Source organism: Pleurodeles waltl, chromosome 2_2, assembly GCF_031143425.1.
Source record: "Pleurodeles waltl isolate 20211129_DDA chromosome 2_2, aPleWal1.hap1.20221129, whole genome shotgun sequence".
Classification (NCBI taxonomy): Eukaryota; Metazoa; Chordata; class Amphibia; order Caudata; family Salamandridae; genus Pleurodeles; species Pleurodeles waltl.
The window spans coordinates 503,161,139-503,184,474 of record NC_090439.1 but is presented as its reverse complement, the minus strand read 5'-3'; the positions used below and the strand labels follow the sequence as shown (position 1 = coordinate 503,184,474).

The following is a 23,336-nucleotide window of genomic DNA, read 5'->3' as shown; positions in this document are numbered from 1 at the left end:
GTGACTCCTCCTTGTTTTTCTCATTATCTCTCCTGGACTTGCCGCCAAAAGTGGGGGCTGTGTCCAGGGGGCGGGCATCTCCACTAGCTGGAATGCCCTGGGGCATTGAAACACGAAGCTTGAGCCTTTGAAGCTCACTGCTAGGTGTTACAGTTCCTGCAGGGGGGAGGTGTGAAGCACCTCCACCCAGAGCAGGCTTTGTTTCTGTCCTCAGAGAGCACAAAGGCTCTCACTGCATGGGGTCAGAAACTCGTCTCTCAGCAGCAGGCTGGCACAGACCAGTCAGTCCTGCACTGAACAATTGGGTAAAATACAGGGGGCATCTCTATGATGCCCTCTGTGTGCATTTTTTAATAAACCCAACACTGGCATCAGTGTGGGTTTATTATTCTGAGAAGTTTGATACTAAACTTCCCAGTATTCAGTGTAGCCATTATGGAGCTGTGGAGTTCGTTTTTGACAGACTCCCAGACCATATAATCTTATGGCTACCCTGCACTTACAATGTCTGAGGTTTTGCTTAGACACTGTAGGGGCATAGTGCTCATGCACCTATGCCCTCACCTGTGGTATAGTGCACCCTGCCTTAGGGCTGTAAGGCCTGCTAGAGGGGTGACTTACCTATGCCACAGGCAGTGTGAGGTTGGCATGGCACCCTGAGGGGAGTGCCATATCGACTTAGTCATTTTCTCCCCACCAGCACACACAAGCTGGCAAGCAGTGTGTCTGTGCTGAGTGAGGGGTCCCTAGGGTGGCATAAGACATGTGCAGCCCTTAGAGACCTTCCCTGGCATCAGGGCCCTTGGTACCAGGGGTACCAGTTACAAGGGACTTACCTGGGTGCCAGGGTTGTGCCAATTGTGGAGACAATGGTATATTTTAGGTGAAAGAACACTGGTGCTGGGGCCTGGTTAGCAGGGTCCCAGCACACTTCTCAGTCAAGTCAGCATCAGTATCAGGCAAAAAGTGGGGGGTAACTGCAACAGGGAACCATTTCTTTACACTACTGTATAATAGTCTTTTGGACATCCACTGGTTTGGTTTGCCTTCTTTAAAGTTTAATTGTCTGCTGTGATTTCTCTCTGCTATTGGAAGAAAGAAACACATTCTGCTCCTACAGGGACTATATACTCGCGAGGGTGATGTGACAGTCGCTTTGCTTGGCTACTTCCCCAAAAAAACAAAAAGCTTTCAATCAATAAAAGTGCACAAAACAAGCACTTCACATCATTCATTGCAGTTACTTCATGGGCCATTAAAGAAAAGACTGATACAGAAATGCTCTGACAATGCAGTGTTTACACAGAAAATCAATTCTCTACTCTGTGAGAATTTAGCCAGGATCCTTAAAGCCAAAGTACTACATATATTGAATCAGTGCAACATGTAATCTGCAAAATGCATGCAAGAGCGGTTTCCAGGTCCACCTAAAGACAAATTACAGGTGGATAAAAAAAAAAGACTCAAGTGAGCCCGAACAATCACCAGTGGCTGAGATTAATTAAAGCATTCCAACCATCACCCTTTTGTGGTTACAGCCGACACGCCCTAAGTATGAAGGATATGCCCGGACAAGAGTCTTGTGCTCACTTTTCCATAGGACGCAAGCTATACCTACGGACAAGAACCAAACAGGATGAAACTGGTCTGTGCTTGCTTGTGGTCCCTTCTGGAGGGGGCCTCGCCTGGAAGTTTGCAACAGACTATTCCCATGGGGGAACGAGGATGGTACTAATTTGCAAGTCTGGAGCTTTGTCAATTGTGGCATAGGGGGACAAAAAACCATGGACTGGAATGAGGGCCCAATCGGTCACTAGTGACTGAGATTAATTCAAGCATTCCATCCATCACCTGGTCGTTGCACCAAAAAACAAAAGGCATGAGCCTTGCTGTGCATTTACAGGATTCTTTATAGGTTTGAATCATTCATCTGTCTTCCATTCGCCCTGGACTATGGCCTCCAGTATTTAACTGCTGATATTGATTCACTTTATTGTATTGTGCTCAGTATTATAACAATGTATTGCTAGTGTTATAGGCATTATGCTGGTGTGCGTTTGGTTCATATACTACTGCATCTTTATGAATTAGTGTCTTAGGCCAATTGATTTAATGTTAAAGACAGGAAGAATTCCCTTGCACTTCTTTAGAGGTTGCGTCCGGTATCACAATGAACAAAATGTCAACATAGGTCTCTGAAACTGAAAATATTTGTGGACCTGCGCTTCATAAGGAAGAGGGTTGTTCCTAAAGAGTTTTGTCTTCCAAAAAATCTTGCTGATAACTGAGCTTGGCTGTCGCAACCTTACCCAGGCCTAACGAGGCAGAGGCAGCAATGAACATGAAAAAGACTACCTAAATCCATAACTAAAAATACAAATATCTTGCCTTTTTGGGTTGCATCTCCAAAATCTGCAAATCCAAGTGCATGATTTAAGAAATTGCTTGGTGCAATAACATGCTCATTTATCAATTATGCAACATGAAAGGATATTTCAGAAACATCTTTAAAGGAAGATGTTACTTACCCAGTAGACATCTGTTAGTGGCATGTAGTGCTGTGGATTTGCATGCTTTGCATTCTTATGCCGTTTTTTTAAACTGGATTGACCTTAAACGGCAAAGCAAAAGCTGCAAAAAGTAGTTTTGTTTTCCTAAACTCTTTTGTCCTGTCAATATAGTACACAGGTGCTCTTTTTTTTTTTTTTTTTACATCTAAAGTGTGGAGCGCTCTCTCTGCTATTGAATCCAGTTGGGGAAAAACAGGCAATTCAATGGTTTGATTGATATGAAATTGGGATACCACTTTTGGTAGGAATCTTTGGTTTGTGCGAAGGACTATCTTATCTTTATGTAACTGAAAGAAAGGTTCTTCTATGGTTAATGCCTGGAGTTTACTGATATGTTTAAGGGATGTAATTGAGACTAGAAAAGCCACCTTCCATGAAAGGAACTAGACAGGACATGAGTCATGTGGTTCAAAAGGTTGTGTCCATGAGCCTAGTAAGTACAATGTTAAGAGGGTGAGGGTACCTGGATGTGAAGTTTGGGCATTCTTCGTTTTCTGCATTTTCTGCTGTGGCAAAAAGGTCTATTTGAGGAGTTCCACACTTTTGGAAGTATTTTTGAAGGGCTTGTGGGTGGAGTTCCCATTTGTGGGCTTGTGGATGCCTTCTGCTGAGCAGGTCTGCAAAGTCGTTGTCCGTTCCTGGGAGATATTCTGCCAAAAGGTGAATGTGGTGGTGATGAGCCCATTTCCATATTGATTGTGCCAGTTGTGATACTAGAACAATCATGTCCCCCTCTCCCTGTTTTTGTAGGTAATATATTGCTGTCATATTGTCCGTCCGTTCTAGGACAACTTTGTGTGAGGGGTGATGAAGGAATGCTTTTAGGGCTATAACTACCTCTTGAAGTTCTAGATAGGTGATGTGCATGGATCGATGTATGTGAACCCAAAGGCCCTGGACTGTCAGGTCTTGAAGGTGTGCTTCCTCGCCTGTCAAGGATACATCTGTGGTCAGAACGAGTTGAGGCACACGGTCTCGAAAAGGCCACCCTTTGAAAAGGTTGGTGGAGTTCCACCATTGCAGAGAGTGGCACGTAAGTTTGGGGGTCTATCTACACTAGACCGTGAAAGTGACACTGTGACGGAGACCACTGATGAGACAGACATTGCTGTAGGGGACGCATGTGAAGTCTGGCATGTGGGACGATGGCAATGCAGGATGCCATTATCCCTTAAAGAGACAACAGTTTTGACTGTGGAGTGTGATCCTGTTGAAACTCAGGAAGATGTTAGAAACTTTGTATGAGAGCTGGACTGGCATAGGCTAGCCCCAGCTGCGTAATGAGAATGGCCCCTAAATACGGTTGAATCTCAAGGGGTTGTACATGAGATTTTAGAAAAATGAGTGTAAACCCTAACTTGTTAAGGAGGTTTACCATATTTTGAGTATCGGATTGGCAGGCGGTGGCATGCTGGCTTTGATAAGCCAGTCATCTAGGTATGGAAAGATATTAATCTTTTGTCTTCTGAGGCACACTGCAACAACTGCTAGGCATTTGGGGAATACCCTTGGAGCAGTTGTGACCCCAAAAGGGAAGACTTTGAAGTGATGTCTGCCAGCGACCACAAATCTTAGATGTTTGTGGTGTGCAGGGTGGAAAGGAATGTGGAAATATGCATCTTTTAGGTCTAGAGCAGACATAAGATCACCCTGTTGGAGTGGGATAGCACCCTGAAGAGTGACTATGTGAAAATGTTCTGAAGGAATCTATTGGTTTAGGGGCCCTAGATCCAAAATGGGTCTGAGTGAACCATCCTTATTTGGAATGAGAAAGTATAGTGAGTAAACTCCTGTTTCATGATATTGGGCTGGAACCAGTTCTATTGACCCTTTTAGAAGAAGACACTGTACCTCTTCTATGACAAGTGCAGGGTGTTCTTGGGAGAACCTGGGAGTGCGAGGAGGGATATTGGGAGGTATGGAAGTAAGCTCCAGGCAATAACTATGTTGGATAATGGTCCAATATTATGTCTGTTCATTGCGTGTAGTAGTACTGAAGACATCCCCCAACTGGTGTTATATTGGGTTTTGGCATTTTCAGGTAGTCAATGCTTTGTTATGGAAACTGAGCCCCGGGAACTATTGTTTTTGCCCAGTCTCTGAAATTATTGCCTCTGACTGTATCCCCAAAGGAGCTCATGGTGGAAGAGTGTGAAGCTTGTTTATTTTGGGAGGTGGAGGCGTCAGATGTTGTAGAGGATTTGTAACCTCCCCTCTATACATTGGGTGACGAAAAAATATCCCTTTTGTGTTTGGGACTGGAGAGTCCCCATTGCCTTTGCAGTGTCTGTCTTTTTTTTTTACTTCTCTAACGTAGAGTCAACTTGTGGACTAAAAAGATGTTCTTTGTCAAAAGGCATATTTAATACAGCTTGTTGAACCTCTAGCTTAAATCCAGAGCATCTAAGCCATGCATGCCTTCTTATCCACGCACTGGTATTTATGTCCCTTGTTGCTGTATCTGCAGCATCCAGTGCACACCAAATTTTATTATTTGCAATTGTCTGATCCTCTAAAAGAATTTGCTGACCATGCTCATGATGCTCCTCTGGGAGATACTGGAGGAGATGCTCCAGTTCATCCCAGTGAGCTCAATTTTAACTAGAGAGTAAGGCTTGCGAATTGGTAATACCCCAATGGTTTGCAGCTTGTGCATCCACACACTTGCCTGCGGCATTAAGCTTTTTACTCTTCTTGTCTGGTGGAGGACACTGTCCAGTGGCCTGGCTATTAGCCCTCCTTCTGGCAGCGGTAGCCACTATTGAGTCTGGTGGCATTATACGACCTGATAAATAGTGGGTCCGAAGGTGCAGGTTTATATTTTTTAATTTACCCCTAGGTGTTATGATTCTAGAGCGGACAGGCTCTTGAAAGATATCAGTCGCATGGTGCATTCTTCCAGAAAGCATAGGGAAATAGCGGGTGTCTCTATGGGTGTTGATAAGGGTATCGAACAAGAAATCTTCATCAATTGGTTCCTCATGTATTGGTACATTACAGTAAGCAGCTGCCTTAGCAATAACTTGCTGGTAGTGTCTTCTGGAGGGGAAGGCCTAGCAGGATACAAATCTGGGTCACGGTTAATGACCAGGTCTGGACCATAAGAATCTCAGGGGCTTGCATCTTGTGTGTCCCCTGAGTAGTGTTCTTCAAACAGTGGTGAACCCTGTCCAGTGAGATCTTCTGCAGCTGGGGAGGTGGGAAAATGAGGAGAAGCAACAGGTGGAGGTGAAGTGGCAGAATAGGCTCATTTGAGGCGGTCTTCTCTTTACAATTCTTTTTAGGAGGCTGCAAGGTGACCAATGCCTCCTGAAAAGTTAGCTTCCTTTTAAAAGTCACAGTAGGGGAAGCTACAATTCACCATATGCCTTCTTGAATGTACAGTCTGCGCTGTCTAGCATCCATAGACTCAAATATTGGCTGAATAGGTAAAGGCGTGGCAGAACAGTGGCCTTAGTCCAAAGACTCCAAAGTAGCATGGTCTTTATTTTTCAGAACCAAAATTTTCAGTAGAAAAACCTTTTTCGTCCCAAACTTGGTTCCGAAGACTCTCAGCTTGAAGTGGAGACAGTCAGTGCTGAATATTTGCCCATAGTAGGTCAGACCGAAGTGGATGAGGTCAATGCTGAAGAGGCAGCAGTCTTCATAGGCAGGCAGGGCAGCCGAACTGTCCATCCAAAACTGACCATGGCTTCATTACAGAGGTGGTCTGGTGACCTCAGTAGGGACTTTTCTCAGAGTTTTTTTGTGGGAGAAGTTGGGGCCACAGTGCTCACTGTTTGTGCCGACGTCAGTTCTTGTCTCTCGATGTCAGATTGGATGTCGGAATTCGAATCTTGGATGGAGATGGCTTCTTCTTGTTTCTCTTCCTGTGCATTTTCTTCGCTGAAAATATCCAGGATGCCTTCTGGAGATCTGCATGCCATCTCCAACTCTTGAAGAGTCTTCCTGGATCGAAACGATCGGCACGCCTTACAAGTAGCCTTTTGATGATCCGATGAGTCACAGGTTATACACCCAATGGTGTAAGGGTACTTTGAGTGGCACCGAGGACAGAATCGAAACAGTGTCCGTTCCATCAGGATTACATTATTTTTGACACCACAAGTATATAGGCCCGAAGGCTGGTCAGGCATGCCCTGAATGGCATGCTGTCGAAATCTGGACCCAGCAAGATGGAAAGATCGATGTGCGGACAGAAACCGTAATCAAAAGTACAATGCCACTGAATATAGAAAAGATGGGGAGAAAGTCTTGGACCAGAGCAAGTCAAAGAAGGTGTGGAAGATTACACGTCCGAACGCGACGACGAAAAGAAAACAATCTAAGAAAGGACTCGATGCCCACCTCAGTACCACGAGAAGGTGGAGTCACTCGATCCCGTGACTCGAAAAACAGCTTCTTTGAAGAAAAACAACTTGTAACACTCCAGACTCAACACTAGATGTCAGGAGAATGCAGAGCATGTTTAATTACACCTATACATGCCATCAAAAATACACATCACATAAACCACTAAATAGTGGTCACACTAGATCAACAACTGCTTTTGGAAGAGCGGCTGGAATAGCAAACATTTCTGCACACCTAAGCACAGCCTGAAGGCAAAAAAGTTAATTTACAATCATAAATTCCACATTCAGTTTCTATGAACTTAAAGCAGAGAATCACCCACTGCGGTGAAATTTCTCCCTTAGAAGATCTAGGGGTTAAAGATGATAACATATATGTCTCAAGGTGTGGTGCAATCACTGTAAATAACCTCTAGCTCCTGTACAATTTTAACTTTGTCAATTTTCTTCAAAGCAGACAGACATCTATCAATGGAACGGACATCGTCCATAAATTCACACCCTTCATTTCCGTTGTAAGGAAAGTGAGACTGTTGGCAGGCAAACACTATTTTCCCCTGCAGAGAAAAGACAATTATGTGCAAATGCACATTTTCATCACGATTAACCAAATGTATGTGTAAGTGAATAGCCATGGACATCTACAAAAGCGAAATTTCAAGATTTTTGAGAACCCTAAAATGGCAGACAATTTCTGGCTTTTTTCAAAATGCATGTAAATCTTCCCTGTTGACATTATTTCAAGATTGTGACATTGTCCACTAATGATCTACACAGATGGATTAATGAATAACATTTCACACATTAGCTGCTTCTGTAAAAGACTGTTGCATAACATTTTTAACATTATTACAAACCTGACTTTTTCTTTATGACATTTAGCTAGTGCTTTGCAGAGACTAGGATCAGGACACAGGTCGAGAGGAGATTGCCCTTTCTTATTACGAACAGTGAGGTCAGCTCCGTTGTGTGCAAGGAAGCATGCAATAGATGCAGCACTCTTCTTCTCTGCTCCCTGGGTGCCAAGTCCCATAATTAACTAGAAGAAAACAAACATGATCAATATTACATTTTAAATAACAAATATTGTTCCTATCTATAATAATATGCCATCATAGCTAGGATTGTAGATATGTAAACACCTCCTCATTATTAATTGGTATGTGGTGCTGCTATAGGCATTAATTTGAATGGGCCAGATTACTGATACTTGCACATTTTATATGCATATTTCACACTGAAGTGCCTGCAGGCAGTGACTAGAATTTAACAACTCTGTTAATATGATCAGATAAAAATGAGTGAATGTAACAGAACTCAAGCCCATCTTAACGCTTCAAGGGAACAATGCAAAGTATCAATGGTGAAGATAACTTTGTAATGGTCAGTACAAACAAGTCACTCATGCAACAGTCACCAAAGCAAAATAAATGGATGCGCGCACACACGCGCACACACACACACACACACACACACACACAGTACATAATTAATTACCAAACCAACAAAGTATCCACAATCACGGGGGTAAGTACTTACGGTGTTCTTTGAAGGCTCCCAGGCAGTATCTACCTTGCCCACATCTTGCATGTCTTGTAGCTGGCGAAGTTGGGATAACGTGTGGTGTCTAAGGGCTTCATGAAGGGGAGTATCTCCATCTTTGTCTTGAATGTCTAGTTTAGCACCAGCACGCACTAAAAGCTGCAATAAAAAAACTTCAGATTTACAAAATATTCAAATATACCTGCACGAAGGTAAGTACAGATTATACCCAACCAAAAAGAGATCGCTAAAATATAGATTCTTTATTCAGAGACTACTTTTGGATTTAATTTGCAGGGACAATAAAAGATAAACCCACCCATGTTTGTGAAATGCACACGTTTGTCACCTGTGAACTTCTGAGGCAGATAAACGCATGAACAATGTTGGTTTTCACTACATCACTAAACTAATTACTCAACACTATTTCAGCAATGTATTTCTCAATATTCCCCAGTTCTGACCATTCTCAGATGTACTTTGGTAAAGTGGTCACCTTAGACCACATTAAAAGAGAACTGATTTCCTCTGCCAAAGCACTTAAATTGTCAAACCACTTCATGGGATGCAAGATGAAACACTCTTTTAATGACAGACCAGTTTAATTCTGTTTAACCAATGTATTACTATAACCTCAAAGTACATTAATCAAAAGGTGTCATTCTCAGAAGAAGAGGAAGTGCAAACCATAAGGAACATTTTATACACACTTTGTTTAACGAGCATTCAGTAGAGTATGCAGTTTTTTCACGACGTTTATAGTACAGGAAAACTGCAATCCCTGGACCAAAAGAATCAAATTGCGCCCTAGGTATGAGGTGCACTGCCATGAAGTGGGGGAGGGAAAGTGTTTAGCGCCAAGTGGAGAGTAATTTGTATGTTTAACATGTCATGTTAATTAACATAGGCATTGAAGGTCAAGTGGTTGCCGGAATGAGTTGACTGTTGATAAAGGATACCTATTTTCATAAAAGTTTTATGAGTATGCCCTGTATGTATCTAACCTATATTGAAATTAAACAATGCAAAAAAAGGCTATATAAAAGGAAGAATACCATTGCTTGATCTGTTCGACTATGAGCACTAGCACTGTACTCATATCATCAGGTGGAAGGTCAAAAGCTGTCAACTGCAACCGCTCAATATCCATGCGAGAAGGCGGAGAAGACAGGTTCGGGTACAGAACCCTTTCCCACTGCTGCGATGGAAGATCCTCTCGATGGGGCAGTCTGATTGGAGGATCGATATCCATGCTTAATAGCTCGAGATACCAGATACTTCGTGCCCAGTCAGAAGCCACAAGAATAACTTCGGCCAGGTCATTCTTGATCTTCTTGAGAACTCCGGGCAGAGGTAGTATGGTCGCGGAAAGGCGTACAGGAGGCCGGAGTTCCACTTGAGATGAAAAGCGCAGCCGAGTGTGCCTCCATGAAAACTCCAACACACAATGCTGCTGACATTGTGCGTTCTCTGCGGAGGCGAACTGATCTAACCAAGGCTCTCCCCACTGCTGAAGGAGACCTTGTGCCACATCCAGATGAGGACGCCATTTGTGATCGACTAAACATTGTTAGCTGAGTTCATCCATTCTGACATTCAGAGCGTCCATCAGATGTTGAACCATCAGGGAAAATACACTGATGTTCCTGCCACGTTCAGAGACAAAGTATCCACGACCCAACTATGCCCTGCTTGTTGCAGTATCACATGCAGTGGTGTTGTCTGAACACCTGTACCACCTTCCCTCAGAGAGGGAAGAAATGCTTTCAAAGCTAGCCTGATCGCCCAGAGCTCCAACAGGTTGATGTGAAGTCCGGACTCCACCAGTAATCAGGTGCCCCCGATCTCCTCCTCTCCCAGGTGGCTGCCCCATCGCAGGAGTACTACTGTCAGATCTGGTTGGGGAAGGGAGAGGAATCTGCCTCTGTCCCAATTGCGGTTTGTTAACCACCACTGCAGATCTTGTGCAGTTCCCTCCGAGATCTGGATAGTTCGGAGAGATCTGCCTGATGCTGCGCCCACTGGAACTTCAGGTCTCACAGCAGAGCCTGCATATGCCATCTCGCATGTGTCACCAACAGGATGCAGGAGGTCATGAGGCTTAGCAGTCTCAGAGTAATTCACACAGACGTCCAGGATAGAGGCTGAAACATCAGTATCATAGCATAAATATCCTGGGCTCGCTCAGGAGGATAAGCCCAAAACTGTATTCTGTCCGAAACAGCTGCGATGAAAGGGAGCATCTGAGAGGAAGTCAGGTGTGACTTCGGCATGTTTAAAGTGAACACCAATGAATGCAGGAGGTCTGCCATAGTCTAGAGGTGGGAGGAGACAGCCTGGGGCAAGCCTGCCTTTAACAGCAAGTCATAGAGATAGGGGAAAACGGAAACCACTAACCTAAGCAGATGAACTGGGACCACCACCATCACCTTGGTGAACACCCAAGAGGCGCTGGTAAGGCCAAAGGGGAGCACAGTCAACGGAAAGTGCTCATGACCCGCCATGAAGCACAGGTAACGTCTGTGAGCAGGCAGGACAGGAATATGGAAGTAAGCCTCCTGCAAGTCCAACAGTACCATCTAGTCTCCTGGGTTCAGAGCAGATATAACCTGAGCCAGAGTGAGCATTTTAAACTTCTGCTTTTTGAGAAAGCCATTGACAGACCAAAGGTCTAGGACATGGTGGAGATCCTTTCTTTCCTGGCCACCAGACAATAGCGGGAATAACAGCCACGATCTACTTCTGACACAGGAACCCTCTCTATGGCTCCCTTGGCCAAGAGTCGTAACTTCCTCTCAGTGAAGTGCCAACCGATCCTCAGTCATTCAATCGTAGGATGGTGGCATGGATGAAGGGGAGGCAGTCGCCTCATCGGACTATCTGCAAAACCCACCTGTCTGACATGATGGACTGCCAGAGGATCAGGTGATGGCGGATCCTGCCTCCGACTGGTCCATGGTGGGGATATTTCAGACTAGGAAGGTTTGGAAGAAGCTGCGAGGGAGGAGGGGGCAATGTGGACTGGCCAGGCCACTGGCACCCTGATCCAAGAGGACGGTGGATCTCACGTCCCTGACCACAAAGAGGATGGGCAGCCTGCGCTGTACGTTGGCTGGAGGGGAATGGGCATGGTTAGGCAGCCCTTCCATAGCCACAAAAGGGGTGAAAAGCGACTGAAGGGGACGAGGGGCTGCCACAAGGCCCTGAACCTGGCCGTAGCACGAGAATTCATTCTGGCGGAAGAAAACATCTTCTTGCCAATTGTGTCCAGCTTCTTGGATTCCCTATCTCGGAGTGCAGAAAGAAACACGCCCTGGGAAGCGTACGCTTGGATAACCAAGCTCTCAGGGGTGGGGTGTTGCGTCAGGCAAGCTGGGTCACCCCGTGCTGGGTGATGGCAGGGGGGGGCGAGAGTCCTGTTCACAGGAGCCCCTGTGCTGGGTTTAAACCCAGGAACCTAGAAGGACATCTATGAGGGCTTCATTAAAGTGGAGCAGGGATTTAGAGGATGAAGCCCCAGGTTGAAGCACCTCTGTCAGTCCTGACTCCCACCAAAGGCAGCACAAGGTCCAGGACCTCGGCTACTCTACATACTACCATTGAATATGAAGCTCCCTCTTCGGTAGCCACAGTAGGGGGAGAGAGCATGCCAGCATCTAGGGAGGCACCCAGTCCACTGGCTTCACCCAGCTCCATACACTAGTCCATGGGGTCTTGGAACTGGTATTGTAAAGTATCCAGCAACTCCTCTCCTTCCTCACTGTAACCTAGCCCACAGTAATAAGGCTCATGAACCAACATAAGGGGCAAGGCCCCTGCCAGAGTGTGCATCATACAATGCCAATCTGGCTCCGTGTCAAAGTTGGTAAAGAGGATGGAGGCAGGGCCGCAGGGAGTGTCCTCGTCGGAACCAGTGCGAGGAGGGTCGGAGTGGTATGACCGATGCTGATTCGGATCCAGGTATGGATCCATGGATGCCCCTTGGAGCTGAGGCTGAAGCCACTTGCACTGAACCTGAAGGAGCCCCTTCTAACCCTGCGGGGCCCAAAATGCGCACCAGCAGAGCTGGACTGCCAAAAAGTAAGGCACATGGCCTTGTAAACATCCTCAAGCTAGGCAGGGGTAGCTCAGGCTCCCGGAAACTCAGGTAAGCGCGAAGTCAACCCAAACACAGGTTAACAGATGGAGGTCTCAATCGACGATGCTCCTGCATTACATCAACCGAGGTGAGGTCGAAGAACATTTTGCCTTCTTATGCCTCGATTTACCTGAACGTCCCAAGAACTAGGAGTGGGACGAAAAAGATTCCGAGACCTTCCTCTTGACAGAGATCGGGAATTACGTGGAGCAAAGCGCCAGGCCGCCATCAGCTTTAGGGACCCCTTCCTCAAAATCTTTGGATTCGTGGCCCAGCACTCGGAGCACGACTTCGGGTCGTGGTCACGCTCCTGACACCAAAGTCACACGAGGTGCGAATCCATCACAGACATCGCCCGATGATGGGACCCACAGGACTGGAACCCGGTCTTCCTAGAGGACATCCTTCAATGCACCAGGAGTTATAGAACTCGAAAAAACGTTGGCAGAAAGTCAAAAATTCACTGAGGGGTTGCTCTATTCGGATCAGCGCTGGCTGGCGTGGAAAGAAAATAAATGAGGTCAGAGGACCTGGGTGGCTCTTATGTAGGACCCGCAATGTCATATCCAGTGCTGACAACACAGGACATGGATCCAATTAATACCACCAAAAGGCACGCAGGGGTACTACTCAAGAAAAATCTCCGGATCGAGACAGACAACTGGGGGAAATTCTAAGTTAAGTAACCTGCAACTAGATGTGTCTATCAAATAAGCAAACATAAAATATTGTTATAACCTAGTCAGCAAACACAAAATATTGCTCCTTTCTACTATTTTTTTAAAAAATACTAATGGATTAACCTAATCAGACTTTCCATCTATTTCTAATTTTCAGTTTTGTTTTTCAATATACATACTGAAACCAGCACTGAGGAGAAAACGTAAGAATACTAACATAAAACAGACTCCTGCAAGCAAAAAAAAAAACACAATTAAGGACAGCAATTGGCAATTAACATGAAAATGGGGAATCGGAATTGCCCAATCTGAAAGTCCTAACATAGCAAAATCAAAACACAGCAGGGAGCACAGTTTGTCCCAAGTAGAAGTGGTCTGCACCCACCACTCTATATTCGTATTTAAAATGGACATGGAGCCATGGTGTTTTGTTTTTCCAACATTAGAAGAAAAAGAACATTCTTTATAGCAATGAGATGAACATAAAACAGAAAAACAACACACAGCGAGGATTATCAGAATATTTCATAGGGTGGTCAGTACAATGGCTAAATCTATTATAATATCAAGTTTTCTCATGGCAAACTACTGAGCATGCCTTCAGTAGAATATCTGCTTAAACTAATACAGGACAAAATAGAATACCAAGGATTCCCAGGTCGTGGTCTTGGTCTTCATAATGAAAAAGCATTCCTGCTCTTAACACATTTTGCATTTTCAATTACGATTGATGATAAAGTCAAACTATTTATTTCAATTATTATGCAAAATGTCTTACTCTAACAATCTGCGTATGCTGGCGTTCAACAGCAAGGTGCAGAGCAGTTTGCTGGTTAACATTCTGGATATCCAAGTTAGCGCTTCCCTGAAAAACAAAACTTTTTTTTAACAATACAAAATGATGCATTTACTTCATGCCAAACTAAATAGGATTCCACTCAAGACTGAGGTGGCATTTCATTGCAAGAGCAATTTTTAAGTCTCATAAAAGACATCCAGGAATAAGGCATTTAATTCAACTTCAAGAACAGTGCAATTGTGTAGTTGAATCAGCTGGGAGAATCCTTAAATAGGAAAAAAGGGATTAATGCAGGGCTAGAGAGAAAGTTGCTTAAGTGACACTAATGTTGCTAGTTGATACATTCTGTCAAATAAAACACCTCACTTGTGACACATGGAAGATGAACATTTTCTTAGATGGTTGTCTGGCCCTGCCTGATAAGCAGATGTCAAATCTGTGCCCACTGTCCTGGGTATAACATGCACTGTCCATACTACTTACTCAATCCATCCAAATATATTCTTTCACCTTAAGTGGCACTATACCTGTCTAACATAATTCTAAAACAAGCTAAAATGATGCAGCTGATCATCAGAAAGAGTTTGCACTATCAGGGATCACAAGCATTGACCAATCAGGTAGTTTTGGCATGTAACTATTGTATCTCAAAAATGCGGTCTCAAGCAACACGGACACACATGGAATGGGCACAGCACAGCAGCACCAAGGGTGCAAGATCATATGCATAAATAGCTATACTTGACACCTGAATTACACTAAGAATATTATCTTGCCTTAGGAGTTGCATCAAGCTGGAACAATAAATTATGGACATATATGTAGAAGGAATTACTCTGTGGACATGCAACAGGTACAATCCTTATTTTCAAAATCAACCAGAATGGGCACCGGCTTCTTTGGCGAGGCCAGAAATCCTACAGCCAACACAACGGAAGCAAACAAAACACCTTTTGGGAAAGGAAATAAGGAAGACTGGAGAGCAAAATACCCTTTAAAGCCCATGGAAAGTATTTCGTCCTGTTCCTCTTGGTCCTAGTCAGCAAACTCTTTGCTTCAATCTTACACCAGGTAACAGTACATTTCTCCCCGTTGGAGTCTTGTCTGTGGAACCATTTACGCAGCCTGTGGCTCACTGAAATCAATAGGCCATTGACTCAAAAAATGGTTTCTAAAAGCACCAAAACCTTTGCTTATGATGAAGTTTATTATGAGATGTTTTGAAGGTTTAGGGACAATTCTGCCTGGTAGATAGGCTGAATGTGAAGTACAGGGAACATGACAACTATAGACCAATAACCCCTTGCTAGATGAACAGCAAATCAATCTAGACAAACACATATTACTGAGTCCAAGAGTGGGTGGAATGCATGTTTATCTATAATGATTTACTATTCATTTAGCCAGCGGTCCCTGGTCCATCCAGAGTAGTAGGGTAGTCAGTAGTACCTCTTATGATTACTGATCAATGAAAAACAAGGGCACAGCATAGGCTTAGTGCACCTCTGTTGCCACATTCTTGCTTTCTTTGCAGTTCCAAGACACAAAGCCGAAAAGTGAAAGTTACATCCCTCTCCTCCCACCCTTCTGCATTCATAGGAGAAAAAGACTGGAAGGCAAGGCATTATCATTGTTGGGATGAACCCTAGTGAGATGGCTGATAAACACTGAGTAGTCAGTGCTACGATCTAGCACTGCTTCATGGCCTAATAATAGGAAATCCAGCTCTTTTCATAGCCATCCACTGACAGGTGAAACAATTCAAGCCACATCTTGTGCACCAATCGTGACTCTAAAGACTTACCCCTCATCATGATTTGCACCTGATTGCATAAAGCATCCTTTCTCGTGTTTATAGATTGCTGCAATTTAGTATGGTAGAAGCACTGGCTTGGAAACAAATTGTCAAGTTCTTTGTTCCCTCAGAAGAACTTTCTTCACTTTGCTATTAAGTATACTGCCTTTATCCAGACAAAAGGACACCATTCTATTCAACAACAAGAGCTGCAGTCTCAACATAAGACTAAACAGTTGCCTGCAAGTGTAAAGACACAAATATCTGCAGATGGGGAAAATGTCCTGTCTGTTGATCCAGAAAGTGCCAAAGTAAACATACATGTTGGGAGAAAGGGAGCAAGGACTCCTTTCTTGGTTGGCAGAATCCTCGATCAGTCTAGCATATTTTGCCAGGGCATGGAAGTGAAGTACCACAATTAGCTTTTCCATTGTCCCCTCCCCAACAATAATCTGGTAAACTTTTGTGGGAATTGTAAAAAGACCACATCTGATTCACTTTGCTCTGCCAATAAGAGCCCACATACTACTGATGCTCCCAGCCAATAGTCAAAGTACCCATCAGACTGGATAAACTCAGCCCACAAACCCATTTCTCCAGGAAATATTAGTCACATTACCACTACACCCAAGCCTGCCCATGGTTCTCCCAACATGTAGAGGATCTTAAAGTAACTGGCAGTATAAATATAATTCTATCTAAAAATAACATTACACCTGCTTAGCTAGTTGTACTTGTGCACTGTGAAATCTTTCTATACTGAAAGTGAACACAAAAGTAAGTAGTCATTAACAAGCATATGAATATTACTACTTCTACCCCATTTGGATCTAATTCTCTCACTTTCAGCACAGATAAAATAGCCTCTGAGCTACAATACCTTCAATAGCCCTCCACTTCTTATGATTCCAAGCCTGCCTGCACGAATATTTTTTTTCCAACCTCCCTGTTAGATTTAAGGTATGTCACTGCTCGTTTGAAATCAGGCATTCTGCTCAATCTCGTTCTCGTTTGAGTATTCAGGGTTAGTATTAACTATGTTCTATTATTTATTTCTCCTCATCCTCCAGATACGTTCCCTTCTATTTTAAAAACAGGGTGTCAGTCCACATCTTAAAAAAGTAGGTCTTGGCCATGTGTCCTATGTTAATTGCCACCAAATTACTTTTCTTTCTGACATTGTCAAAATCATGGTGTCGCATCAAGCCAAAGAGTTATGTTCTTGCATTAAGACAGTAATGCACTAGAATACGCTCGGGTGGATTTCCACCACTCGCAGAACGAAGGGGGTGTCAGTTACTGAATAAGAAGAACATCAACAGCATCAGTGCTCTCTTATTATACCAATCTTTGACATGGCTCAGAGAAGCATGCTAACCTAGTTGTCACGTTTTCTATGAGGTCGCGCCGAATGAGTTGCTCTTGGCCCTTCATCTCTTCTGTTTCTTTAGTTTGCTGTAGTGTTCTAAATGGATTCACACTGTTAATACCTCTAACATCCCAGCTATGCCCTTGCCCTCTCTCACTGGCCCCAGTCTCCAATTTTAAACAAATTAAAAACTCACATTTGAATTAAGTTGTACAGACATCTATATAGTTACAGGATCTTGCCTAAATTACTGCAATGCTCTCTAATTTGACAAACTAGAATCATTGACTGCAGACTTTTCAAGCCAATAGTCTCATCACCTCCGTCCCAATTTCAGAAGGGCTTCCCTGATATTAACACAACTGCACTGGTTATCCATCAAAACTGGTGGCCCTCACATAATCTATGGAAAGATATCAGAATTTCTTACTGTCTGCTTGTGATGCTATAGCACCACTAGAACTGTTTGTTCATCAAATTCGATACATTTGAATGCCTCATGCTTTCACAAATCATCAAATGATCTTTATTCTCTACTTTTCGTTTACAAGACACTCAAAACATTTCTGTGTACTTTTTGTTTTTTAAACTAACATGCGGCATTTGAATCTCCACCAGTCATAAGCCCTGTTTTTGCTATACCTGCCCGGGGAAATGGCTTTCGAGGGGTGTGAAGGATACCAGTGGTGACAGAACACCATATATTTCAGATGCAACAGGGTTTCAAGGCAAAGACTATACTGCCCGCTGCGCAACTGGTTGCAAAATCTCAGAGGGTGCACAGAGTTAAACTGCCTATGGAATTGCTAGAGTGGCTGAGGCAATTCCACAGAAACTCCCAATGGGGCAAATGGCATTCATCTGAACTCACAATCTCCACCATTTACGCTTGCAGACCAACCATGTAAATCCTTGTGGATTTTAAAGTACAAACCCTTGGGTTTTAGAAAGAAAATTCTTATAAGGGGCTGGATTTCAAGGTTCCAAGTGGCAAGGTTAATGGGTCAACTGGAGCTCACTGTCCTGTTAGAAATAAGTCACTCGGCGCCTGATGTTCTGTTTCAAATAGGCAACATGGACCTTAAACATGTGAGCATGGAATCTTGGGCGGATTAAAATGTTAAAACACTTCTAAAATATCTTGAGCCCCGAGCAACATTTTACATGCAGTGACTAGAAGGTGATAAACAATTGGCTGACCAAGCCAGCTGAGTCACCAAGAAATCTCTTCTGACATTATCAGCAGAATGCAGGGTCTTTTTAGAAGAACCTGAAGAAGGCATGCTGTCCAGAGGTTCTAAGGTAAGCAAATATGCCACCAATCCAATTCTGGGAAGCACAGTGGGGCTAGATTTCAAAGTCGGTACATAGGAAGATTTTGAGTGTACTTTTTACTGTCACCCACTCTTTGCTCCAGAAAATGGAGGAGTTGTCTTACCTTGGGGGAAATAATGGTATGATAGACAAAGCAATGGCTCTGTACAAAATTAAAGTGTGGAGAAGAATTTTGAATGCAGGTGCTTTCAAAACCTTAACAGCCGAAGTAATCCCTTCCTCCCCTGCTTTTCAAGGCATGATCTGATTGAATACACAAACGTGTACAACTGAGACTTCACCAAGTAGTGCAAGGACAGCACCCAAAGCTACCACAAGAATGGAATTTCCAAAGTATTCAAATCATGTCAAAGTGGAAGACTTGTTTAGGTAGAATAGCTAACAAGGACAGATACCCACAAAAATGGTGCTAAGTTCTTGAATTTCACATCAACAAATACATTACACTCTAAAAGGTTCTGTCAGATCGTACTGCAAGGCCCAATGTGTCTATCCGGAGAGGAAAACAATAATACTGTACGAAGGAAACAGATGTTGGGAATCAAAGCATCCTAAGAACAGTTGACGAAGGTGAAAGTCAAACATACTGTTGGTTGTCAATATATACACTGAAATCCTCTGTGATGGGGTAAGGCGCACACAAGCTGGCATGGTAAAAGCAGACTACATGCAGCAAACCCCTAGTGGCTAAGGACACTTTTCCTCCTTAATCATGTAGCCAGGACCTCTTCCTGCAGTGCAAAGGTGCCTTCAATCTTGAAGCAAAAGGAATGAAGAGGACAGATCAAGTAGACTGTAAAGTTGACCACCTCAGGTGACACAATGAAAGGGCTTGGGTTTCAAGACCATTTTTGCTATTAAAGCTCATGCTCCCTTAACTGTCTTTTAGGTTGTACTGACACACCATATGCAAGAAAATGTTGGTCACTGAGGTCACAAAGACAAAAAAAGAAGAAGAAAAGTATCTTCAGTAACTATGTAGTTAAAAGTGGCAATACGGATACCTTATCTTACTGTTTAGCATAAAAGACAAAATAAATTGATGACCGTGCTTCTCAGTAACCATTCATACAAACGAAGTCACCTGGTCTGCAACCAAACACATGAATGATTCTGGAAAGACTCCCAGGCTTTGAACAGGCACAGTTTTCTATTGGAAGTACTTGGTACCTACCATACATTATATTACTTGGGTTAGTATAGGAGTCTGCTAAGATATAACCATATGCTGGGCATAAATCATCCAATCCAGTTTTGAATGAGAGAGAAGAGCCTCCATGGCCTGGCCAAAGAAAGAATTAAATGCAACAGTCATCTTATACCTTCATGCTTTACTTACTACGTGTCCCAGTCTTCACCAGTGAACAGTGGTCATAAGACCACGAAATGCAAATGCAGTGGAAATTGCACTTTTGCTTAAAATAAAAAGTTTCATCATTTTTATGGTTTTGATTGGTATTGCTTCAAGTTGCTGGAATCAACACTGGAAAAATTATTTATATCAGTGAGGATTCCACTTCCACGCTGGTCAACAAGACACCTCTAACAACAAAGGGCAACCAGACTACAAAAAGTGAAACAGGGCTATGCAAATCACAGAAATGCACTATACACTGTGTTTAACATAACATACACAAAGTGAAAGCACAAAGACACTAATGGGCATTTAATTAGTGATAACTTGTGTTTGGGAACAGGTTGAAATGTCATGCTTGGTGTCTAAGGAATTGTAATTTAAAACCCACTTTAATGGTAGAGTCTGATTTTAAGTTACAATTCTGAAATTTCTACCTTTAGAATGTTGGCATTTTCTTATTCTAACCATTTGATGCCTGCAGTCTGTTTCCTGGGTCATATGACTAGGTGTAGTTGGCAGTTGGTTTTTAACCCAGACAGGAATACAAAAGGGGGCTTTGTGTTGACAGAATGAGCCATCCTGACAGTATGGGTGGGGCGAAACTGTGCACGGCCCCACTTACATTTCAAAGGACTTGCCTCAGCATATACACAAAGAGCTTCATACAAACCTCAGACCCCACTCTTCAGATCACTTCTGAACTTATGGGAGACTCATAAGGAAGACTGCCCTGCTGCCCGAGGAAGGGAGACTACCTTTAACCCAGAACCACCAGAGTGACTCCAATGGCTGGCTATCTGTCCATCTGTCCATCTGTAGTGAGCTGCAAGGTCAGAAACACCAGAAACCTGCATCTGCCCAGATGATCAGACCCAACTGGACCTGCCTGTGGCCTGCTGCTGGCCTCTGCTGGAGTGGGTCCTGATCTGCAAGAGGTGCCCCTGAGGTCCTAGACCATTGGCAAGCATCAAGGTGTACTCCTTCTGGCACAACTGAGGGTTTCATTGGGACAGATGCAGCTCAACGCATCTTGTTGCAGGACTTCACTTTGCAGCAACTTGTGGTTCCTGATTGGTGGCCTCATCAGAACAGACACAGCATGACTCATCACGGGGCAGGACCTTGCATCGCAGCACCTCATAGTTCCTGGCTGGTGCCCACATCAGAACAGATGCAGGACCTCGCATCTGTGTCCAAGTACAACCAGGCACACCATACAGCAAGCCAAACTCTGTTGTCCTGTACCTGGACCACGCTCTATCTCAGTCAACTTGAAATTGTGACTCTGTACCAGTCCAGCAAGACAAAAAAAAAAAACTAACAGTTGGCACTTTGTGGCACTATTTTTACTTAAGATTTTGAAATTACACATCTACAGTTCTACTGCTTGGATTTTTGTCATTTTGGTACTTTATTAAAAATTAAACTAGCTTTCTAGATTGGTGTGGATTTTTTCTTGTGTTTTCAACTTATTGCTGCTTGGGTACCGCATAAATACTTTACATACTCCTTTAAGTTTAACCTGGCTACTTTTACAGAGGGTTAAGCACACGTTAATTTACTGACTTTGTGGTTCACCTGACGAAGAGCATGGCTGTTGCTTAAGAAGGGTTTTACCCCCCTCAATCAACAACCCTATTCCTCACACCAGGGATCTGAGCAGGCCCTCTTTTTTCCATCACTACATCCACTTCATCAACATTATTCCCTACTTTTGCCCAACTCTCCTACACACCCTTCATTTTTCCTTTAAATGAGGATTTGCTACTTTCTTTCATAAACTTCTGGATGTCCTCCCATTCTCTACACCACACTCCTTCCAAACGTGATTTTCTCATTTTCCTAATTACATAACACACTTATACACTTGATATCGTCTTCCAAGTCTCCACCTTGTTCCATGTTTTGTTTAATGTGTCATTTTCAAATGTAACCTGTCACTTTCCTGAGACCTCTAGTCATTTCCAGCTTCATTCACCACCTCTGGTTTTTTTAGCCAACAAAAGTCTCATCCCTATTCCTAGTCTTTTCTCGCCTTGAATACTGTTCTCAACTTTGTTTTCTCTTTTCTCAAATTCATTTGCCCCCTGCAATCTAACACTGCCATAACCAAACGTTCCCAAGCTTCACACACTTGACCTCAACTCACATTGTAATTGGCATGCAGTTTTCATCCTACACAATTTTCATTTACTCTGCTTTGGTTTTACACGAATACAAGGTCATGACCCTTGACACTTATTGCTCTACTCTATCTACTTACCTGCTTGCAGAATTTCAGTGTTGCAATGAATGCCACGTCCAATTACAGTTGGGGGATAGAGAAAAAGCAGAAAAAATATTTTTTGAAGTAGTGGATCTTTATCATACTGATTTGCCACTAATCAACTGTAAATACAAAATATATTTCAAGTTATGGATTCCAGGGGACCGTTGGTTGTTTTCGAAGATTAAAGAACAATGATTACCATAAAAAGTCTCTCTCATGCAGCCAGGCAGTAAATTTAAATACAAATGAAGTGCAGCTAGAAGACAACCTATTTACGGTCTTGTCTCATGGGAGTAAGGGGTCATGTGACTGGTTTATCACTAACACTAAGCCATGGAGGCAACGTCTTCAGTTTGAATCAAATATTATGATTCAATTCAAAGGTGGCAAATAGAGTTGTTATGCAGCTGTGTGACAAAAGTCCTTTACATGTAAGCTTACCTACTTCCATAATAGCAAAAGCAATGAAAATAAAACTCTTAATGAGAATTTGTTAACACACTGATAACTGTAAGAAGTTCCAAAGACCACTCAGTACAGTGGGACAGAAAAGAAGACCTAACCAAAAAGTTGTGTAAGAGACACCAGTTTTCATAGTCACCCTCCGGCACTGAAAGACGTTTGAGTTTCTGTAGTGAAAAGGTTTCCAACGGACTCTATATGGCACTTAGAGAGACTGTGGCAAAAAATCTAAATTTCCCAGTATTCCCCGAAGGAGTATGCATGAAAATCCATTAACTCTGTGGCATAAACATTCCCGAACCACCTCTCTTAGCTAGCTCTTGTGTACCGAGGCTTCAGCCAGTTAGGTGCGTAAACTGCTCAGACAGTGATCATCAGCTGCTAATCAAACTCCATGCTAATTTTACATCAGCATGTACAATATAAAATATGATATTAGCAAACCATTGCACAAAGAATAGCAGATGAATGTTTTTCTCAAAATTTGAAACCTGCAAAAACTCAATGGAGAACAGCAAACGCCAAATTTAAGTTTAAAAGCTAGTAGTTGAAACCTTCACTCAAAGATGAAAGGGCCGAAGTTTAAAAGTTGTTCAAAACAAAAATTGGATATTCAAACAAGAACTGTCAAGTTAGGGTACCTCCAAATATTTTGGCCCATCCCAGAA

At 43.2% G+C, this 23,336-nt stretch overlaps 1 protein-coding gene across 1 annotated transcript in view; it reads right to left on the bottom strand.

Moving 5' to 3' along the window:
• Positions 1-23,336, bottom strand: part of MIB1 (MIB E3 ubiquitin protein ligase 1) — a 345,878-nt gene that overhangs the window by 121,126 nt on the left and 201,416 nt on the right. Inside the window, exons 14-16 of the mRNA XM_069220006.1 lie at positions 14,061-14,147; positions 8,462-8,623; positions 7,780-7,961 (exon numbers count right to left, since the gene is read on the bottom strand). Of these exons, the coding sequence (XP_069076107.1) occupies positions 7,780-7,961; positions 8,462-8,623; positions 14,061-14,147 (431 nt within the window). The remainder of the gene's footprint in view (positions 1-7,779; positions 7,962-8,461; positions 8,624-14,060; positions 14,148-23,336) is intronic.